Source organism: Eulemur rufifrons, chromosome 15 (genome assembly GCF_041146395.1).
Source record: "Eulemur rufifrons isolate Redbay chromosome 15, OSU_ERuf_1, whole genome shotgun sequence".
Lineage (NCBI taxonomy): Eukaryota > Metazoa > Chordata > Mammalia > Primates > Lemuridae > Eulemur > Eulemur rufifrons.
Genome location: NC_090997.1, coordinates 4146062 through 4166497, shown reverse-complemented (window position 1 = coordinate 4166497; position 20436 = coordinate 4146062). Strand labels below are relative to the sequence as shown.

Genomic DNA, 20436 nt, shown 5'->3' with positions numbered 1-20436 from the left:
CACACCCTGGCCCTGGGAAAAAAGGTATGTGACCTCTTGTTGAAGTTTTATAGCAGCAGCTTTTGTGATAAAGCCCCATAAATAGAAAGGAAACCCAGAAGCAATTTGGTGATGGGGACATTTCTGGGAGTGTTTTAACCACCCGGAGAAACATTGACCGGGAAGTTGGCAGGGAAGCTATTGTAAAACCCAGCCGAGTCTCCGTGCTGTGTGCACACTGTCAATAGTCCACGCGGCTGAACCGAAAAGGAAAGCGTTTTATCGGATTGTTTCAGGTCCAGGTTGTTGGTGCGCATTGAGTGGACGCCACAGGAAATTGGAGATGGAGGAATGTTAATCTGAGTAGCAGATGTAACGCACAAGCAAGAAGCTTGGCAAATTGGAAGTTAATTCTGGATGGACCCGCCGCGTGTCTGTGTTCTCCTCTCCATTTGCACCGTCTGTACCACGGGGTTCTCAGTGTATGGTTTCTGCTGTGTATCATTTCTCAACAAATCATTTCTGATTTCTGATAAAAGACACTGAACCATAAAAGGAAAAGAATATAAATACCCCACAGGTCACCAAAGCCTTTGTCTCCCGGGCTGGGGCACAGTCATTGCCTAAAATACATCTCTCAGTGCTTTGCTTGACCTAGTTTTAAATGTCGTCACCATTGACTCATGTTTTTGCTCACGAGTGCAGTCGCACACTTCCGACCTCTGTGAGGGACATCAGGGACTTTAAACACGGGGCTTAGGAGCAGCTCTTTCTGCTGGGCCCCTCCTTCCCGAGGCTGATTCTCGGCCTCTCCTCGGCCCTCACTCGCCACGAGCAACACGCATTTAATGCTTACCGCGTTCTGGGCAAGCCAGCCTTTTGAAACCTTTCATTTGTCATTTTTATTCCTTCAGCTTTGGCACTCCCAGAAATCCCTGGGCTATTTCAGCTTATCTGAACTCCGTCTTCCTTTAGCCACCGTCCTCTGCCTCTCCGAGGGAGCCATCTGGAAAACAGGGCAGTGTCCGAGCGGCCCCCCACCCCTGGGGCCCCCCGTGGCAGCCTTCCTTCTTCGCTGGCCCCTCTCGCCCACCCACATCCTCCATCCTGTGTCCTCGGGGCCTTGGTGACATGTCCAGCAGCTCACCTGGCTGATTCTAGCGCATAGTTCTGACCTCCCGACGTCGTCTTGTATTAGGTCTCTGTCCTCCCTGATGTTCGCTACATCTCCCAATTTAGTATCATCTGCAAATTTAATTAACATGCCGTCGCCTCCCTGTTCCGGGCCATTAATGAAGACGTTGTAGCAGTACCCAGCAAGCCATATTTTCAAGGTCATGAGGAGAGGAGAGCAAAACTGCTAATGCCTCTGCCCAACAGGGGGAAGGAGGCCATCAAGGGCCCACATGTGGTTTGAGCCGTTTTCTCTGAGTGTTGTGAACCTCCTTTCCCAGACTCGGGTTAGGTCTTCACGCCTCCCTCTGCCCCAGCTGCGGCACATCTACGGCCGTTTCCATTTGGAAATGGAAGAACACCAGGTTATGCCTGCCTTTTATTTTTGTCCAGTTTCTAGCAGGAGAAACAGCCACTAATAGAGCATTTGTAGGCAGAGCCGATGTACGTGGTAAAGAGGAAGCGTCATTATCAGGCTTGTCATCGCCCATCTCTGTTTCTAAAGCACTGACTGTGGCCGTGGAAAACACCCTTGGAGGACCCAGGCACGTGGCAGAGAGGGGAGAGAAGACATATGCCTGGTGAGACGGTTCCTCAAGGGCTGACCCTTCGCAAGAGCTGCAGCCCGTGGGGACACGCAGGGAGGCCACTTCATCCCAGCAGCTGAGACCCCAGAGCAGACTCGGAGCCTCCCAGTAGCTTACACTCCCCCCTTGCATTGCAAGGAGTAGCTCACGGGCATCCCTGGTTTGCCTTCCGTCCGCACCAAACAGCAGCTACCACGCGGTAGTGTTGCAGATTCCTTGGGTCAGGAACACTGAATCATGGGAGGGATCCAGGACGGTGCTGTTCACGCCCAGAAAATTGATCCCGGGTAATTTACTGTTTCCACACTTCCCTTCTCTCCGGCCCTCACTACAGACCTGTCTCGGGTTTGGAGGCTCCTAATCATTTCTCAGACAGCGTCTTGAAGGCATCTCTGGACCAGAGCCCAGACTGGCCCAGCAGAGGCAGGACATGGCTTCCAGAGCCCGAGTGTGGCGGGGGTGGGGCGGAGGCCTAAGGAGGGGGCCTCAAATGTCTCCTTGTGCTCAGTGGACAGGCCTGGTTCACCATCTGCAGCCCTCCTCCCAGTCCAGGTCTGGCTTCTCCAAACCTAAGGACACACGAGAGCAACCTGCACTTGTCCCAGCTGGGCAGCTCAGACTGCGTCACGCTCAGACACCTTGCAGGGGGTGACTCAGGAGCCAGTGGCAGGTTGGTGGAATTTGTAGCAGGCCACTGTGTTGTGTCTTCCCCAGCTAGGGACGCCCATATTGTCACTCACCAAAGGTTGACAGGCAGAAAGGCACAGTGGCGAAAAGCTTGATTCTGAAGCCAGAATCTCTGAGTCTGAATCCTGGTGCAGCCGTTGTAGTAGATGTGACTTGGACCAATTGTTTCACCTCAGTTTCCCCGCGTGTAAAATGGGATGCTAACCACCCCATTTTTTGGTTACCCAAAGAGCTGGTGTGTGCGCTATGTGGCCGCTGTTACACGCTCCAGACACTGATGAGGTCAGGGGCCAGCAAACCTTTTCCATAAAGGTCCAGATAAGAAATATTCTGGCCGGGTGTGGTGGCTCACGCCTGTAATCCTAGCACTCTGGGAGGCCAAGGTGGGTGGATCATTTGAGCTTAGGAGTTCGAGACCAGCCTGAGCAAGAGCGAGACCCCATCTCTACTAAAAATAGAAAGAAATTATATGGACAGCTAAAAATATATATAGAAAAAATTAGCTGGGCATGGTGGTGCATGCCTTTAGTCCCAGCTACTCGGGAGGCTGAGACAGGAGGATCGCTTGAGCTCAGGAGTTTGAGGTTGCTGTGAGCTAGGCTGACGCCACGGCACTCACTCTAGCCTGGGCAACAGAGTGAGACTCTGTCTCAAAAAAAAAAAAAAAAAAAGAAAAGAAATATTCTCAGCATTGTGGGCCGTAGGGTCTCTGTCATGACTGCTTAACTCTGCTGTTGTAGCCCCAAAGCAGCCATGGGCGGCACGTAAATGAGCTCGAGGAGCTCTGTCCCAGCAAAGCTGTATTTATGGATATGGAAATTAAATTTGCATGTCACTAAATATTATTCTTTTCATATTGTGGTTTTTTTTTTTTGTTGTTGAGACAGAGTCTCACTTTGTTGCCCAGGCTAGAGTGAGTGCCGTGGCGTCAGCTTAGCTCACAGCAACCTCAGACTCCTCGGCTTAAGCGATCCTACTGCCTCAGCCTCCCGAGTAGCTGGGACTACAGGCATGCGCCACTATGCCCGGCTAATTTTTTCTATATAGATTTTTAGTTGTCCATATAATGTCTTTCTATTTTTTTTTAGTAGAGACGGGGTCTCGCTCAGGCTGGTCTCGAACTCCTGACCTTGAGCAATCCACCCGCCTCGGCCTCCCAGAGTGCTAGGATTACAGGCGTGAGCCACCGCGCCCGGCCTTCATATTGTTAATTATTAAAAAATGTAAAAACTATTCTTAGCTCACAGGGTGTGTAAAAACAGGTGGTGGGCCGGATTTGGCCACGGCTGTCTTTTGCCTGGCCCGGTCTAGGGGTTAGAGATGTGGGTGTTAACAGCCCACCCCAGCAGCCCGCGGTGCAGACAGAGCCTCAGGAGTCGGCAGGCCGCTTCTTGACCCCCGAGCCTCTTTGCCCCCACCTAGACTTCAAAGCCCCTCTTGCAACGGGCAGCGAAACTCCAGTGAGGCCCAAGGTTAAGGGATGGCAGCTCAGCAGCAAGCCCTGGCACTTCGAGCTCTGATTCCTCCGAGATGAAGCTCAAAGGCTTCGGAGCCACACTGCACGTGTGACAACAGTGACCGGAGTGCAGCGGAGTGCTGTGCTGCGCACACAGGCCCTGCCGGCGGGACTCGAGGACACCAAGCTGCCGTCTGTTCTCATTAACTTGCCGCGCGGGGAGTTTAGAGGTCATCCGTGTTGGGTTGAAGCACTGCGAACGTTTGTTCCTTTCTGAGGGGAGAAGCCACAGCAGACCAAAGGACGGCCGGGTGGGGTCTCCTGGGCAAGAGGCAGCCCCCGCCTGCATGTTTGGGGCAGCCTGTCTAGAAGGCGCCGTCAGCCGCTGCCCAGCCAGACCTTCGGGATTTCACACCCGGACTGTTTCCTGCCTCGGCCTCCCTGCTCCAACACCGGCACCCCACCATCGAGCGAGCTTCCAGCATGATGTTTTTGTCACATCATCACCTTCGAGGTGTCACGAGGACCCTGCTACTCTCCTGCCACATCTAAATCCTTCTGCTTGGGTCCTGAGGGCCCCACAATCGGACCCCACTGAGCCACTCCCAGCCCACACAGGGGCCTCCTGTGACACCCCATCCTCCATGCCATCTGTGCCCTGTGTCCCCAACTCCCCCCACCTCTGCTGCAGCTGACCATGTCCAGCCTTGACCCTTGGATGGAGAGACCCGGCAGTGGGGGTCACAGATGAGCTATGTCACTCTGCCCCTGTCTCTTTGTCTGTTAAATGGCACTGGTAACAGGAGAGCGCTGGTAAGTGGGGGAAACAGAGGCAGCAACCTCCCGGGCTGCTGAGTTTGATTAGGACGTCCGTGTCAAGCGTTCCCTGAGCAGTGCTGTGTTCTGGAAGTGGCGCCGGCCCGCAGCAGCGCCTCTTCCCTCTGCCCTCTCCGAATCTTTAACCTCACTGTTTGACTCGCGTGTCACCGTGAACCTCTCCCAGAAGGCGTCCAAATGTGTAGCCCGGCCATGCCGCCGCCCTCCCGCGGTTCCTCAGCCCCCTTGCGCATCTGGCCCTGTGCGCCCCTGGGTCATTTTCTTTTCATTAGTCGATCGAAACACTGCCACATTCTCCTGAACGCTTTCTCTCGTGAGGAGCTTCAGGGGAAGAGTGAAGAGAAGTTATCTCTCTAATACAGAGCTCTGACAGGATTACAGAGAACCTGATCACTGAAGAGTTGGCCTGGAGATGCTGCTACACAATGTCATAAATTTAAGGAACAAAAAAGAAAAGGTTTTCGTTAAAATGACCCTCTGAGCAATAGCAGAGTCTCAGTGGACAGGAGAATGCCTCCTGGATGGGGCTGGTTCTGCTGGTCCCTGACTTGCTTGCACAAGAGGCCTTCCAGGAAAGCTCTGGAAGCCCATAGCGTGGTTTCCACGAGCTTCAAAAATCCAGGCTCCCCCAGCCAGGGCCCCCAAAGGTGTGGCCAAAGGTTAATGGGTCAAAGGGGAGCTCCAAGGGACGGGAGGTATATAAGGGCCCGTCAGAGCAGCCGGACACCAGAGGACAAGCAGAGAGGCCCCTCCAGGCCCACACAGCACGCTCACGCTGTAAGTAGCCATCCCAGAAAGCGGGTGGGGGCGGTATCAGCACAGGCCCTGATGCAGAACCACGCTGTGAGCCGGAGCCAGCCCAGGCCAGAGCTCTCTGGGGAGAGTGACCCGCTCCTGTGTCCCTCTGCCACCTCTGATACCCAGGTGGGCTTCGGACTGAGTGCCCGAGCTAATTCCCAAGGGAACAGGGGAATCGGTTAAAGTCGCAGAGTGAGCAGAAGTAGAACTGAGGCTTTTCTTATTGATTGATTGTTTTCTGAGACAGAGTCTCGCTCTGTTGCCCGGGCTAGAGTGCCGTGGCACCAGCCTAGCTCACAGCAACTTCAGACTCCTGGGCTCAAGCAATCCTACTGCCTCAGCCTCCTGAGTAGCTGGGACTATAGGCACAGGCCAGCACACCCAGCTAATTTTTTCTATTTTTAGTAGAGACACGGTCTCACCCTTGCTCAGGCTGGTCTCAAACTCCTGACCTCAAGTGATCCTCTCACCTCGGCTTCCCAGAGTGCTAGGATTACAGGCGTGAGCCGCCAAGCCTGGCCAAGGGCTGAGGCGTAGAGGCTGGAGGGAGGCAGGCAGTACAATCCCTGCAAAGCAGAGGCTGTGTGTGTGGTCCGGCTCACCGATGGCAGGCCAGGAACCCAACCAGAGCTCAGCAGGATGCAGGGCCCCACTTGGCAGGCAGCTCGGCTCTGGAAGGTTCAGGAATAGCAGGTCCCAAGGAGGATCCCATGGCAAGGCAAGACCAGCCTGGCCTGGTGCTGCTGCGGCTCAGGGGGGGCGGCCCCCTCCAGCACAGCTGAGCACCTGAGGGCTGGGGCCCTGCCCTGGCGGTGGGAAAGGGAGGTCGCAGGCACCTCGTGGTCCAGCAGGAAGCTGCCTCTCCCATGCCCAGCTCACCAGAACACAATGAACCCAGGTGACACGCCGACTGCCAATTGGATCAAGAAAATGAGCAGCAATTGGATTTTGCCTTTTTTTATTTTAAGTTTTTATTGATTCTTATGAAGTGAATTAAATACACCAGAATGAAAAGGGATCTATAGCATCTCCGTGAAGGAAATGGGATGCCATAAATGTGACATCCGTCTCTGCTGGGCGGAAACGGGCCCCAGAGACTCCGCAGGGAAAGGACAGGAAGGAGGGGAGAACGGTGCTGGGGCTCGCCCCACCCAGCGCAGGGCCTTGGCTTCCCAGGTGGTCTTAGGCGAGCAGGTGGTCCTTCCAACCTGCCGGGAATTTGTATGCGGCTTGGATGGGGAGACTCTGGCTGCCTGAGTTCTCATGTTCTTGCTTATGGAGTTTGAACACAATGGAGAGAGAAAGCAGAAGGGGTAGGAAGAGAGTGGGGGAGGGGGAGAGAGCAGGAATGGCAAGGAGGCAGAAGGCTTGTCCTGCTCGGTAGAAGTGGTTTCGGATGGCTGAGAAGACAGGTCCTGGCTGAGAGGCAGGATGCAAGCTCACAGCTGGGAAGGTTCTCTTGAAAGGGAGCGCCGGGCTGAGACCTGCAGAGAAGCCGTGAGGCCAGCCCAGAGCACAGCCTTCTCCCACCCCCAGAATCCAGGCTGCCCGAGGGCTGGGAGAGCTCTTTATCCGAAACCCTGTAACTACCTCCACCCCACCGCTGCTGCCACGGAGGCCGCCTGGTCTCCCCTCCCTGCTCTGGAGGCCTGGCCCGGCACTCAGCAGTCCACGCAGAACAGGAAGGGTGCCCAAGATGCACTCCACAAGCCTAACCCCTTCGACGCCCTCCTTCTCCTTCTCCTGGGCAAAGGCAAAGGGAAGTTGGGTACTGGGAAACGTGCCAGGCTTCAGAAGTCCAGGGTTCCAGCTCCTGCTGCCTTTGAGTGAGTCAACTGAGGCTGGCACCGAGCCACGTGGAGCCACCCCCTCCCCAGGACCACCCTGTCCCTGCCCAAATTCTGCCCAACAGACCCCCCCCCCCCTTCTCAAGCCTACAGTCACTGTGCCAACGTGCTCCCTGGCAGGACCCAAGCCCTGAAACCACCCCACGGTCTGCCATCCTGCCAGCCATTCCAGACACGCCCACACATGCCAGTGCCCGGTCGGTACTCACCATGTCCCAGGGCATCGGGGGCTTGCAGAGAGGAGGCCTCCTGCCCATTGTGTCTGGACAGTGGCCAGCAGGCTGCTAGATGCACTGGAGCCGGGGAGGGGCTTGTTCCAGAGCCAGCGCTAGCCCCTGTGGCGTGGGGGCTCTAGGACGCAGCACCACACTACATTTCTCCATCTGCTCTTCCTCCACATGGGCAGAGGGTCTCAGAATTTTCCTTCTACAGACACAGGGTCTTGGCCTGGTGCTCCCAAGTAGAGCCCTGGTCATCTGGCGTGGGTCCATCCCTTTCATCATTCGAATCAGCGTATGGAGCAGGGAGTTCTCCCTGGGTCTTGGAGCAGGATTCTGTTGAGAATCTAAGAGATCTTCCTCTGAGAGATGAGGTTCCTCCTGGAGTATGAGCCCAGCTGGCCCCAGAAGTCCTCTCCTATAACAAAAGGAAGGGCTGACGAGTGGAATGATTCTTCCCTGCTTTGTGGTGGGGGTCTGGGTGGCCTTTCCCAGGAGCTTGGTCAGCTGTCACAGCTCTGGGGCAGGGAGGGTGCTCAGAGCTCATCTGGTAAAGCCCTGATACTAGACCCAAGTCCAGAGAGGCCAAGGTATTGCTAAAGATCACACAGCTGTAGGTGGGGCATGGACCAGAGCTGAGGGCTCCTGCCTCCAATGCTGCAGTCCCCCACCGTGCCCTAAACCTGGTGACAAGAGTTCCTTGTCATTGTCCAGCTCCAAGATGGTGTCCCACAAGGCTGTGGCTGCCCTGCTGGTGGTGCATACAGCCGCCATGCTGGCCTCCCAGACGGAAGCCTTTGTCCCCATCTTCACCTACGGCGAACTCCAGAGGATGCAGGTAAGAGACCCCCACTGCCCACCTCGCCGACACGGCTGGGGTAACTCACAGCGCCACTCAGCGCTGACGTGACTGGTGTCTCTGAAGCATGCATGCTCCTTTGGTAAGCCCGCGTTGATTACCTGTGCCAGTGACACCAAGGAGAGCGCAAAGAACCAGGACCCAAGGTGCCCCGGGCTCCAGCCGTCACTCTGGCCGCCTCCACTCCTTCACCAGCATCACTCAGAGCTGTCAGTGGCAGCATCTTTCTCACCCCTGCCCACCCTTTGGAGGAAATTTTAAATTAACAAGCTGATAAATATTTACTGAGTTTCTCTGCCGTACAAGGGGCCACCCTGGGTGATGGGCCAGAGCATGCATGGAAACCTCAGCACCTGCCCATCTTCAAGGAGCAGGCTAGGGTGCCACGATACAAGCATATGAAAAATTAACGAACAGTCAAGACAAAGAGAGATGTCACAACAGGACATGATGAATTGCCATCAGTGATGCTGATGGCGAGCGCTCAGGTTCAGAGGAGGGAGAAGTCACTGGGGGCTGGAGCTTGTTGGAAGCCAGCAGGGGAAAGGTGACACTCAGCGGGGGGCCTTGAGAGACCAGGAGTGAGGGGCCAATGGGAGCCAGCGCCTGGAGGTGGGACACAGGACGGCATTCCACGTAGCAGTGGCAAAAGCATCCTCTTCAGAGCCCAGAGCAAAGCAAGGCAGGCCTGCTGGAACTCAGGCAGCGCGGCCTCCCGGGAACTGGGCTGCTGGCTCTGTCTCCCTGGCACCTTCTCCTTTAGGCTTTAGGGGATGCCGAGTGTCTGTGCAGACATTTGTTTCCCTTTAACCCAAAGAGATGAAGAAATGGGACTGTCATGCCCCCCTCCCCCAGCCTGAGACCCAGCCTGCAATCGGGTCGAGCACATGAGTTAGCTCCCTGGGAGGCGGCAGGCTCGGTGGCACAGCCTGCCGGTATCTGCACGGGCGGGTTCCACCTTCCCAGAGAGCAGGGCCCTCCTCAGGGGCTGAACCCAGCCCCCCTGCTTCAGGGGCAGACATGGAGCCTGGGGGAGCCACCGCAGCAGGCCCTACGCACCCCCTCCTCCCCCCGCCTCACTCTCCCCAGCAGAATCACGTCTCGGGGCAGGCCCACAGCAGAATGCCAAGACTGTCACTAGAGAAACCAAAGGAATAGGGTGTGTCTGGTCTCTGTGCTCAGGGACCTGGCAAGCACCATGCCAGGCAGGATTGGGGCTGGACAGGGACAGTCAAGCTCAGTGGAATATAAACTGGCAAAATGGCAACCAAAGGACACTTTGCATGAATCTGCTCCTTTGTTTTGCTCCTCGTAATTGCCAAGCACGGGGATTTTTATGAAGAAGCTGCAAACTCCTTCCTCCATAATTCATCTCCTGTCTTGCCTCTTATAAATCACCTCCCAGGGACTCTGAGTTCCCAGGCCACCCCATGGCGCCCTCGCAGGCGAGGCTGTCTCGCTACCTTTTTTATAGGCTCTCTGCTAAGACACATTTTCATACTTAATATGCATGAAGCGTGGCCATAATTTTCAGCTTTTTAACTTAATTAACAGGAACAATCTGGGTGCAAGGAACGGGTTCCTCTTCAAGTTGGCCCATTGGTGGGCAGCCCCAAGGCCATCCTCAAGCCACTGGGTGTCTGAGACCCCTCATTCGGGGGCACCTGGGGAGGGGGTTCCTTCAGCCTGGGGGCAGCTCCATGCAGTTAGCACCCTGGGCGGGCGGAGACGGGCGAGGGGCCGACCGGTGGGTTGAGGGAGGGCGGTTTCCTGCAATTTTGTGCTCTGCCCCAGGAAAGGGAGCGGAATAAAGGGCACAAGAAGTCCCTGAGTGTGTGGCAGAGGTCTGAGGAGCCAGGTCCTGCAGGCCCCATGGAGCCCACGGAGGAACAAGGAAACACGGTGATCCAGGTGAGCACAATGGGGATGATGGCGAGAAACTTGGCGTAGGACGTGGCTCCTCAGCCTGGCCAGGAGGCAGGGCCCACGAGCCACCGTCGGCCAGGGGTGTCCTACGACGCAGCTGTGAGTGAGACGCCCAGGCAACGAGCGCCATCCTAGGAGGGAGAGATGGACACCAACAGTGGGGCAAATCGGTCATTTTAGGTACCAAAGAAGGAAGTAGGACAGAGGGAGACTGTGTGGGGTTTGGGCACTGCATTGTCCAGGGGAGTGGTCAGGGGAGGCCTCTCGGAGGAGGTGACGTTCGATTTGAAACCTGAATGAAGAGGAGCCACCTGTGCAAAGGACTGGAGCAAGGGCCTCCCGGAGGAAGGAACAGTGAGTGCATCGGCCGTGCTCAGGAGCCCTGGTGGGTTTCAGGCCCTGGTGGCAGGGCTGCTAAGAGAAGGCGAGACGTGGGCGGGGCCTGGTGCGCCACCACGGGTCCAAAGCAGGGAAACCACCGGTTCGACTTAGGCCTGGGGCAGCACGAGTGGAGGCAGGAGAGCAGGCGGAGGCAGCCACGGTGCTCGGGAGAGGTGGCGAGCACAACAGACCCCTCCTGGACTGGAACCCGGGAGACAGCTGTGGGCCTCAGCACCCAGGACTCGCGTTAGGGCACGTGGGTTGTCAGGGCTGGACAGAGCCTTGAGTTTGTCCCGTCCAGCTCTTTTATTTCACACACTCATTTATTCAAGTGATGAATAAATGAGTCCCTACTATGTACAAGACACTGTTCCGGGCACTGGGGATAGAACAGTAAACAAAACAGACAAAATCCCTGCCCCCGTGGCGCTCACGCTCCAGTGGGGAAGCAGAAACAGGATCCCAGGAACAGGAGAAAACCAGGAACAAGGTACATGGAGTGAGCAGGATGGCCGGTGGTGACAGATGCCATGGAGAGGACAAAGCAGGGCTAGGACAGGAGACGAGGAGGGCTGCAGTTTTAGACAGGGTGACAGCGCAGGCTTCACGGGGAGATGGGATTAGTGCAAGACCTGGAGAGAGCAAGGCAGTGAACCAGAAGGACGTCTGGGCGAAGAGCGCTCCAAGCAGAAGGAACGGCCAGTGCAAAGGCCCTGGAGCACGAGGGGGCCCGGTGCATTCAGGAGCAGTGAGGAGGCTGGAGAGGCCGGACCAGAGGGAGCCAGGAGCTGGGGGAAGGCCAGACTGTGGACTTCACTCTGCTGAGGTCAGAGTCCTTGGGAGATTTTGAGCAGAAGAGGGACATGATCTGATTTACATTTTAAAGGGGTCTCCCCAGCTGCTGTGCTGAGAACAGACTGAAGGGATAAAGGCAGAATTAGGGAAAGCGCTGAGGAGGCTGCTCTAGTATAAGAGAGGCAGAGAGAAAGAGAGAGAGAGGGAAAGGCCCAGCCTGGGATGGTCATGGTAGAGGCCGGGCAAAGTGGTTGGATTTTAGACATATTTTGGAGGTAAAAGCCCATAAGATTTGCTGAAAGAATGGATATAGGATATGAAGAAAGAGAATAGTAAAAATTGACTCTAAGGGTGTTGGCTGGAATAGCTGGAAGGATGGATTTGACACAGAGACAATTTAAGTCTGTGGTTGGTTGCAGGTTGTTGGGAAAAAGATCAGGAGGTCAGACTGGACCTGTGAATTAGGAGATGCTCTTGGGCATCCAGGTGGAGATATTGCACAGGCAGGTGGACATCCAAGTCTGGAGTTCAGGAGAGGTTAGGGCTGGAGGTGTAAATATGGGAGCGACCAGCGATTGGATGGAGTTTCAAGCCAGGACTGGCTGAGCTGCTGAAGGGAGGAGGTGTAGATGGAGAAGGAGAGGCCCCAGGCCTGTGTGTGGGCACCCCCGTGTGAAAGAGCCTGGGGGTGAGAAGACTGGCATCGGAGAGATCGAGGACCTTGCCAAGGTCACACAGGAGCCAGGGCAGAGCCAGGCCGGACTCCTGCCTCCTCCTGCTGGACACTCAGGCCACAGACAGTGACCTCAGTGCTGTCACTGCACTCAGCGGGGTGGGGCCCCTTTCCTCGCCACATCCACCCTGACCTCCCTGGGCTCACGAGGAGGGGGCTGGGAGTGAGTCCTGCAGCCGGCAAGGGGGAGCTCCTCAGAATCACCCTCTAAATTCACCTGAGGCAGAGTTTGAGGCACTAACTCCAAGGTTTCCATGGGACATGATACATCCAGTGTCATCTTTTGGGGGGGAGGTTTGGGGAGAGGTGCCTCTCGTGTCCTTTCCATCTCCCTAGAGCCATGACTCACGGGGCGGGGAGGTCCCTTCTGGATTACCCAGTCCAGCCCCCCATTGTAAAGTGGGGACACGGAGGCCTAGGGAGAGGCAGAACTACAGCAAGGGGGTGGCACAGGCAGGACTCACACTCTGAGTGCCCGGGGGTCTAGAGGACCCACTCCCCACACCCAGGGGCCCCGGTGGGAGGTGGGGCAGTGGGCGCTGGGACTCCTCCATGGCAACTCTCCACAGGGACAGGAATCTCCAGGTCTGCCAGCTACTTTGTGCAGCAAGACCACTGAGCCAGGACGCTCTGGGGGTGACAGGGAAGCCAATCTGTACCCTGGGCTCTGCCTTGAGGCCGCAAGAACCCCTCTTGGGGGAGAGCCTCCAGACAGGGAGAGAAAAGGTGGCCTGGTGGTCATGGGCGCAGACCCTGGAGCCAGGCTGGTACTTACTACCTGTGCGGCCTTGAGCAAGTTACTCAAACTCTCTGTCCTCAGTTTCCTCACCTGTAAAAAAGGGAAACTAATAGTCTCTACTATTAGGCTATTGAGAGGCTTAATCTACATAGAGCACTTAGCATGACATCGGCACATGATGACGCTCCTCGATGTTAGCTGTTGTCACTGAGCGGGGAGCAAGTTCCCTCCCCACATGAAAAGCCAGGGGGTTCCAGCCACCCCACCCCCCTTGTCCCAGCTTCCCCATTAGGGGAGGTGTGCTGATCTCCCCAAGGCTTGCAGGATCCAGCCCTCTGCTTGGAACTGGGGGGAGGTGCCAGAATTCTCAGCCAGCCCTAGAGGCCGGATCCCTCCCGCCACCTGTAGGGCACCCAGGGCCCAGCGGCCCTCTCCACACCTCTCCCTTCTTGTTAACTTGGCCTTATTTCACAGCTGACTGCTCCTGTGGAAATTGGAATGAGGATGAACTCCAGGCAGCTGGAAAAGTACCGGGCTGCCCTGGAAGGGCTGCTGAGAGAGGAGCTGCCGTCCACGCAGAACGGAGCTCGCAGGGCGGGGGTGTCTCCGTGGCCCACCGGGGGTTAGTATTCCAGGAGCAGCCTGAGCAGGGTTTGAGGGCTGCGATTTGTTTTTCTGCTTTGCACTTGAGAACGGTGGAGCTTTCTCCCCAGAGAGGAACCTAATCACAGGGGGCGGGCTCCGATGTCTGCAGGGAGGGGTGTCTCCGACCCGTTTCCCAGAGGCCCTTCTGGCAGAGGGCCACCACAAATCAACAGCAACCCACCCCACCCTTCCCTGCTCCAGATCTTTCCATTCCCTCCCAACACCACCAAGGCTGGGTGGCTGCTCTGAAGGAAACCCTGAAGTCCTAAGCCCTATTTGGCCTTGCAAAGTTCAAGGTCTGCCCAAGTTACTTGTGCAAAGCCAGATCTCCTCTGACAAACGGCCACTAATTACTTCTCATAGTCCCCAGGAGGAGAGGAGAGAGACACTGAGGAAGTGTCAGAGATGGAGAAACTGGGAGGTTAAATGACTTGCCTCGGGCTACAGCCAGCTTCCTAGCTCCTTGCAAAACCTCCCACCTCCCAGGCCCCCAGCCTGCCTGAACGGCCCCTCCCCCCCCACCTGCAGGCAGGTTTTGGAGGGCAGTTTCAAGAGCAAACTTGCTGACGGTACTAAGCTGCAACCCTTTGCTTTTCCCCAGCAGCCAAGTGACAGCCCCGCTCTGCTCTGCGAAGGCGCACAGACCCCTGGACAGATCTGGGAGCCCCTCCCGCCGGGGCCAGGCTGCAGAAATTCGCACCGCCCACCAGCGGGGCTGGGAAGGAAGCACCCTTTCCAGAGCAAGTCCCCTCCAGCAAATAAAGCATAAAATGCACAGAAAGGACTCTTATTTAATATTTTAATTTCCAAAGGGCAAACTCAGGTCATGGGGAAAAGGGGGGAAGCGAAGCTCGGAGGGAGCGAGCTACAATGGAGCGCACATTAGCAAAGTGTGCGGCTTCCGTGAGTCCTACATTCCAATATTAACTCAGATCCGGACAAGTGGAAGATTCTCACTGGCCCTTCCAACACAGGAGAGGAAACTGAGCCTCGGAGAAATGGCCTTTTTTGCCCGCACACGGAGTCCGTGGCAAAGCAGGGGCTGGAATTCGGGTCTCCTGAATCCTGGTCTGATTCCTGTTTACTGGATTTCTGTTCACTGATGTGCTGCGGGTCTAACGGGCCAGGGGGCCTTAAGCCCACAAGCCCTTGCTGGGCAACTTCCAACCAGCCCTGTAACCTCAATGAGGCTTCGCGAACGCAGGTAGATATCCGCCCGGAGACCTGGGGACTGAGGCACCAGCAAAGAGCAGATCACTGTAATTATTATCACCTCGTGGCTATGTGCTCCAGCATCCACAGCAAGGTTACACAGCCAGCCCCCTGATTTCTGCCTTCTAAACAAAACTGGATGGGGAATTTCATTCTAATTTAATTTTACATTAATGAATGTTCATTTATTTATAAACTGGGGCCACACGGGAACCGCAGCTCCCTCCATCCGTAGGTCACCAGTTAGACACAGTGTCCGACCTGTATTTCCACCCACCCCAACTGCTGCCAGACCTTAGCCACGGAAAGTAGTTGCCAGAATAACATTCTAACCCTCAAAAAGGACCCTCATTTGGGGTGCTCTGAATTCTCCCGAGGAACACCCAGACCTAGCAGGGGCCCGAGCCCCTGCCACGTGCACGTTGGCACGCATGTCCAGTGCGCACACTGACCAACCAAGAGCAGCTGCAGGTTCCCGGTAATAAATAGAGAGAGGGCCGCCGCGGCGGGGCAGCAGGGAGGAAAGGGAGGGACGACACAGAAATCTGTAACGCCTGCTGCTGGTGCGAGCTGGAGCCAAGACTCCTCCTGGCCCTTCCGCGCCCCCCAATGCCAGTTCACCCCATTATCTGCAACACATTCCAAGAAGCAGAAAAACAAGATGCTCACAGTCTCTTTCCTGTGGAAGACACAGATTTGGCGCCCTTCCCTCACCCTCTGCTGCGATCTGTCCCTGTAGCGAGACCACCTTCCCCCATCACCAGCAGGGGTGCCCATTTCTGGGGCTGGAGAGTTTCCCCGAGATCCTGGGTGTTGGAGAGCAGTGTTGAAATAGCTGCTGGGAGGGAAATGGGGCTCCCAGGAGACTTCGCTCCAGGTGGTCTGCATTTTTTAAAATGGGAATCGGTTCAGCAACCACAGCCCCAGTGTCCCTGACCCTCACCCCCTCTGATGTGCTTCTAGATAATGAGGCGAAACAGAGACCCAGCTACCGCCTACATCTGTATGCGCAGTGCCCGGCGCTTGTTTAGATGTGTCGGCTCCTTTCTTCTCGTTTTCCTCCTCCTGCCGCTGTTCGATTTCTCACAATCGGCTCAAATAATTCTTTCTCACCAATGAGCTCCTCCCTTTTCCAGGACAGCAGACTCGATTGCTTACGGGACATGCACAGCCCTGGAAGAAATTGAAATTGGGGGGAGGCTGGGGAGGATTCTGTGAGCTGAGCCAAGATAAAATGACCATGTTTTCACAAAACAGAAGAAAAGAGAGACATCCTCCTGGTAAAAGCTATAGAATGAGGAGGACCAGAAACCAGCCAGGATCAGAGACAGGGAGGGTGCTCAGAGTAACAGCAGGGCACATCTCACTGAGGCTTATCCAGCAAAATCTGCAAGAATCTCTGCAGATACCTGGCAAGCCCAGAGAGGCACAGATCACCCTGTCTCCATTCGGAATGCTCTTTATGCTTAACAGGACCACAGGTAATTGCAGGGCAACTCGAACCTCATTTCACGAGATGCAGATGATGAGGTATTTTCTTGGTAAACACACTGGTGTGATTTTAGAATTACTGAGCTATGTGGATTTGCCATGAAATTGAATAGTTAAAAGCAAAGAGTAATTGCCTGATATCTGCACGCTGTAATTTAGTATAATCTAATCATGAACAAAGACCAAAAGAAAACGTTCTGAAAGCATTACGTTTCTCTTCACACACAATTTGTTATTGACATCGGGTAATGTATTCCATGTCTCTAAAGGAACTCTTACCCACCGATATCAAAGTGAGAGAGTTGTCAAAAGAGTGAGAGTTTTGTTTAATTTTTAACAGATTATGAAAAGCAGGTGGCATAACTGCCCATTAAACCCACTGTGGCATTTCTCTGTGACTCTATTGACCCCCAACATTGACATGCCCCCAAACTTAGAGAGCGATGAAGAAGGTGACCTCCTCTTCCACAAGGGCCTGAGATGAGGCAACAGGAAACCGTGTGCTCCTGGGATCATTCCAGTCAAAATCTGGGCGCAAAATGGCACCTCTTTTTCAACCACACTCTCCCAGTGACCCGTCCCCACGACGTGGCTTGAAGGAAGCCCCGAGGAGCCCAGAGGCCCTGACGAGGTGGGTCAAGGACAAGTCCATGGTCGCTGAGCATCTTCGAGGACCTGACAGATGTTCTGTTCCAGGGCTTTTTGCAGCAGGAGGAGAATGGAACCCACTAAAAGATTTATGGCTGTTATTATTACAAGGCTTGGCGGAGACAGAGAGAGGTCAGCGGGGCGGAAGGGAGCGTGGCAGCCCTCCGGGAATCCGGCGCGTGCTCCGAGCAGCCCTTCACCTGTGCTAACGGTGTGGATGTGGTTACTAAGTAGATTGAGACACTGGAGCTTGTTTTTCCTCTCTCGCCTTTAATAAATCAGGAAGAGCGACCACAGCCTGCGCTGCTCACCTTTAAAAAAAACCCACAAGGAAGTGATGAGGGAGGAGGGCGTGCAGGGCAGCTTTGACGTTGCAATATGCCCTTTTCTTTAAAACAAGCCTTCCCAGCTCGGACAGGCCCAGCAGGAGCGCCACGCTGACGACACAGAAAGGCAGACTGAGGGGCCTGGGGCCTGGTGGGCAGCTCCCGAAGGGCCGGCAGTGGCAAAGCAGCGCTGAGGCTGAGGCCCACCCTCCCGAGGGGCGGGCAGCGTGCGGAGGAAAGTAAAAAGCATCAAACCAAGGGTAAAAGGGCCTTGCGGGCAGAGAATGTTGACGGAGGACGAGGAGGGGATATAAATCCAGGGAAGGGGTGAGACTGGAGCAGGGAGTTCAGGAGGAAACCAGAAAGGCTGAGACCTGGGAGGAGTGACCGGCAGTTGACTGCCGGGTGAGGTTTCTTCTCAGAGGCGGTGGGGAAGGAGGCATCAACCAGCAAACACGCGGTAAGTGGCCCAGGGCCTGGGTGCCTACTGGTGCACACACTAAAGGCCTGTCAGACCCAGCAGGACAAGGCCATTTGCAGCCAGAAGCCACTATGGAGGTGGAGGGCTGACCGTGGGTGGCAAACAGCCACAGCTGCAAATATGATGGGTTCTATGCTAGAGGGAGGAAAGAGGGCTCAGGGGAAGGGGCTGGGCCATTTGGCCCCGCGTGTGTGCAGCAGGAGCAGCAGCACTAACCAGCAGCCCTGAACACAGGGAGGCTGACACAGCCCACACCACGTACCACGCTGGGGGTGGCTCCAGTTCAGTCCATATTTTTAAATCACCCTGAGATCCATTGTGATAAAATAGACCATAACTCAGTGAAATGCTGTAATGTTAACTTTGTTTAAGCATTAGTTTCAAGCCCTCTTAGAATACACAGGGCCAGTATTGATGCCGAAAGGCTCATTCTTTATATATTGAACTGCACAGCTGCAAGGAGTTGCACAAATGTTACCAACTCGTTTGTCATGCAAACAGTGCTTCAGAAAGAAATAAAATACTATTATGTGGTATATGTGTTAGGCAATCACTATATCAAATTCATGGCATTCCGTGCAAACACAGGCAGAGAAAAGGAAAACAACACTTGGTGAGAGAACTCGCACCACATGGGAGCAGCTAAGTCGGGGAGATGGGGAGGCCGACACCGGAAGCCTGACCAAGCTGAGGCTATAATCTTCCCAGCAACTGGGGCCAGTGTTGAATACCCTTGAGGCAGAACAAGTGGCAGGCAGCCAAACCCCAACAGAGAAGCATCGCTCAGGGTGCCAGGGAGAGGAGGGACAGGTGGGGGGTGGGTGATGGGGCTGTTGGGTAAAGCTACAGGGAAATCCCAGGAAGCAGGTGGGGGGAGCAGAATTGGGGGGAGAGGTAGAAACTACGAGGCTGGCAATAAATGCTGGGAAGGGATACAAAGAGGGGAGGCAGGTGGAAGGAAGACTATGAACTATGGCTCTGTTTCGACTTGCCACAACTTCCCTTGTTTACCCTATGGGTTTCCTGCTCAGAGCCTTTGTGTAGGCAAATCACCTGCCCTGTGTGGGCTCTACACAGCAATGACAAAGGTGCAGGTTAGGTACAAACACTGTGTGCACGCGCCTGGCACTGTCCTAAGCACCTTACACAAACTACCTCTTCTAATCTTCACAGCAACCCTACCGAGGTTTACTGGCAAACAGGCTAGAAACGTTAATTGGATATGCTCGCACATCTAATAGCTGTGGTGTTGGGATTTGAAATCAAACTGTCTGGCTCCAAAGCCCACCTCCTAAACCACAAGGGATGGCAAGACTGTGGGTCTCCAGAGTCTTCCCCGACCCATCTCTCCTTATGAAAATTCCACTGTGCAGGAGTCACACAGCCTCCTCCAAGAAGCCTCAACCGCACACTTTTGGTTCTTCTGCCTCCACAGTGGATGTGGTGTGCCATGCAGGCTGGAGCCCCTTGGGGGCCAGTTTCTGTCCCAGGGCAGGGCCCACTCCCACTTGGTGCTCAGTGTCCGCAGTGTGAACCAGCCCAAAGTTAGGGACAGGGCTCGGAGCATACCTGGGGCCTATTCCACCACCCAAATAAAACCTGATCACACACCAGTTCCCAAGCAGAGAGAGAGGAGGAGGATAGCATCTCCCCACTGTGGCAGTGTTTTGTCTTTCATCATTAAGTCTTTCGTCCATTAAATCAACACGACTTTATTAAATGCTTACTGTGCAGCACCAGGGACTGCACTAGAAGATTATGAAATAAACACTGCTTGGTCTAAGGAAGGGAAGGGGAAGGGTGGAGCTGAAACCACCCTTTACAAATCAACAAAGGGGTACAAGGCGAGAACTACAGTAAGGGCCTAAAACTCTGTGAAGGGACCAGCCTAGCTAAAAATATTGATAATTATGGGCCACCGTCCCTGTTTGCTTCTCTATAATTGCTGCATCACCTTCTAGAAACCTAAAGGTAGTTTCTGAGATACCTTCCAGGCCCCCATTCCAGGGGACTGGCTGACCCACCCCGACCAGCAGCCCATCCCAAGAAACTGACTCAACTGGAATTGGGACCCCAACCCAGAACAGACTCAATGCAAGATGGTTTCTACACCTCTATAATTTTGCCCCCAACCTAATCAATTAACAAACTCAATTGCCTAATCCTTTGCCCACCAAACTATCTTTAAAAATCCTGTCTTCCAAATTCTGGGGGAGGAAGATGTGAAAAATTCCTTCCGTCTCCCAGTTTAGCGCCCCCAGAATTAAACCCTTTCTCCATTGCAACCCTGACTGCCTCAGTGTATTGCCTCTTCTGTGCCGCGGGAAATACAACTCGGTTGGGCAGCAACAGAGCAAGAGGAGAAAATTAAAAATAAAAAAGTAATATCGACCTCCACAAAGTGGCAACCCTGGGGGGGGGGCGGGGAAACAAACAAACAAACACAAAAAAACGAATCCGACCTTCTCAATATGGCTGCCCCGTCAGCCAGGCGCAGACCTTCCCATCATGGCGGCCTCTGCCGACCTTCCCATCATGGCGCGGGGCCCCGCCCGCTCAGCCGCGGCAGCCGGAGGGAGCAGTTCCGGGTGCGGTGCGCGCCGGGGGCGGGCGGGGGC

General features: G+C 55.0%; 1 protein-coding gene across 1 annotated transcript; it reads left to right on the top strand.

Moving 5' to 3' along the window:
- Positions 1–5447: 5447 nt before the first annotated feature.
- Positions 5448–15903, top strand: MLN (motilin). The gene is made up of 5 exons (XM_069488504.1): positions 5448–5496; positions 8297–8420; positions 10236–10352; positions 13490–13637; positions 15836–15903. The coding sequence occupies exons 2-5, from the start codon at positions 8304–8306 to the stop codon at positions 15901–15903; spliced, it is 450 nt and encodes a 149-aa protein (XP_069344605.1). The 5' UTR covers positions 5448–5496; positions 8297–8303.
- Positions 15904–20436: the final 4533 nt, after the last annotated feature.

What these genes read in the sequence shown, in the direction of transcription:
- MLN (XM_069488504.1), top strand. Translation starts at nt 8,304, where the DNA reads ATGGTGTCCCACAAGGCTGTGGCTGCCCTGCTGGTGGTGCATACAGCC. An exon ending in AAGGAAACACGGTGATCCAG is followed by an intron (nt 10,353 to 13,489) that starts GTGAGCACAATG and finishes CTTATTTCACAG; the next exon opens with CTGACTGCTCCTGTGGAAAT. An exon ending in GTCTCCGTGGCCCACCGGGG is followed by an intron (nt 13,638 to 15,835) that starts GTTAGTATTCCA and finishes ATGTGCTTCTAG; the next exon opens with ATAATGAGGCGAAACAGAGA.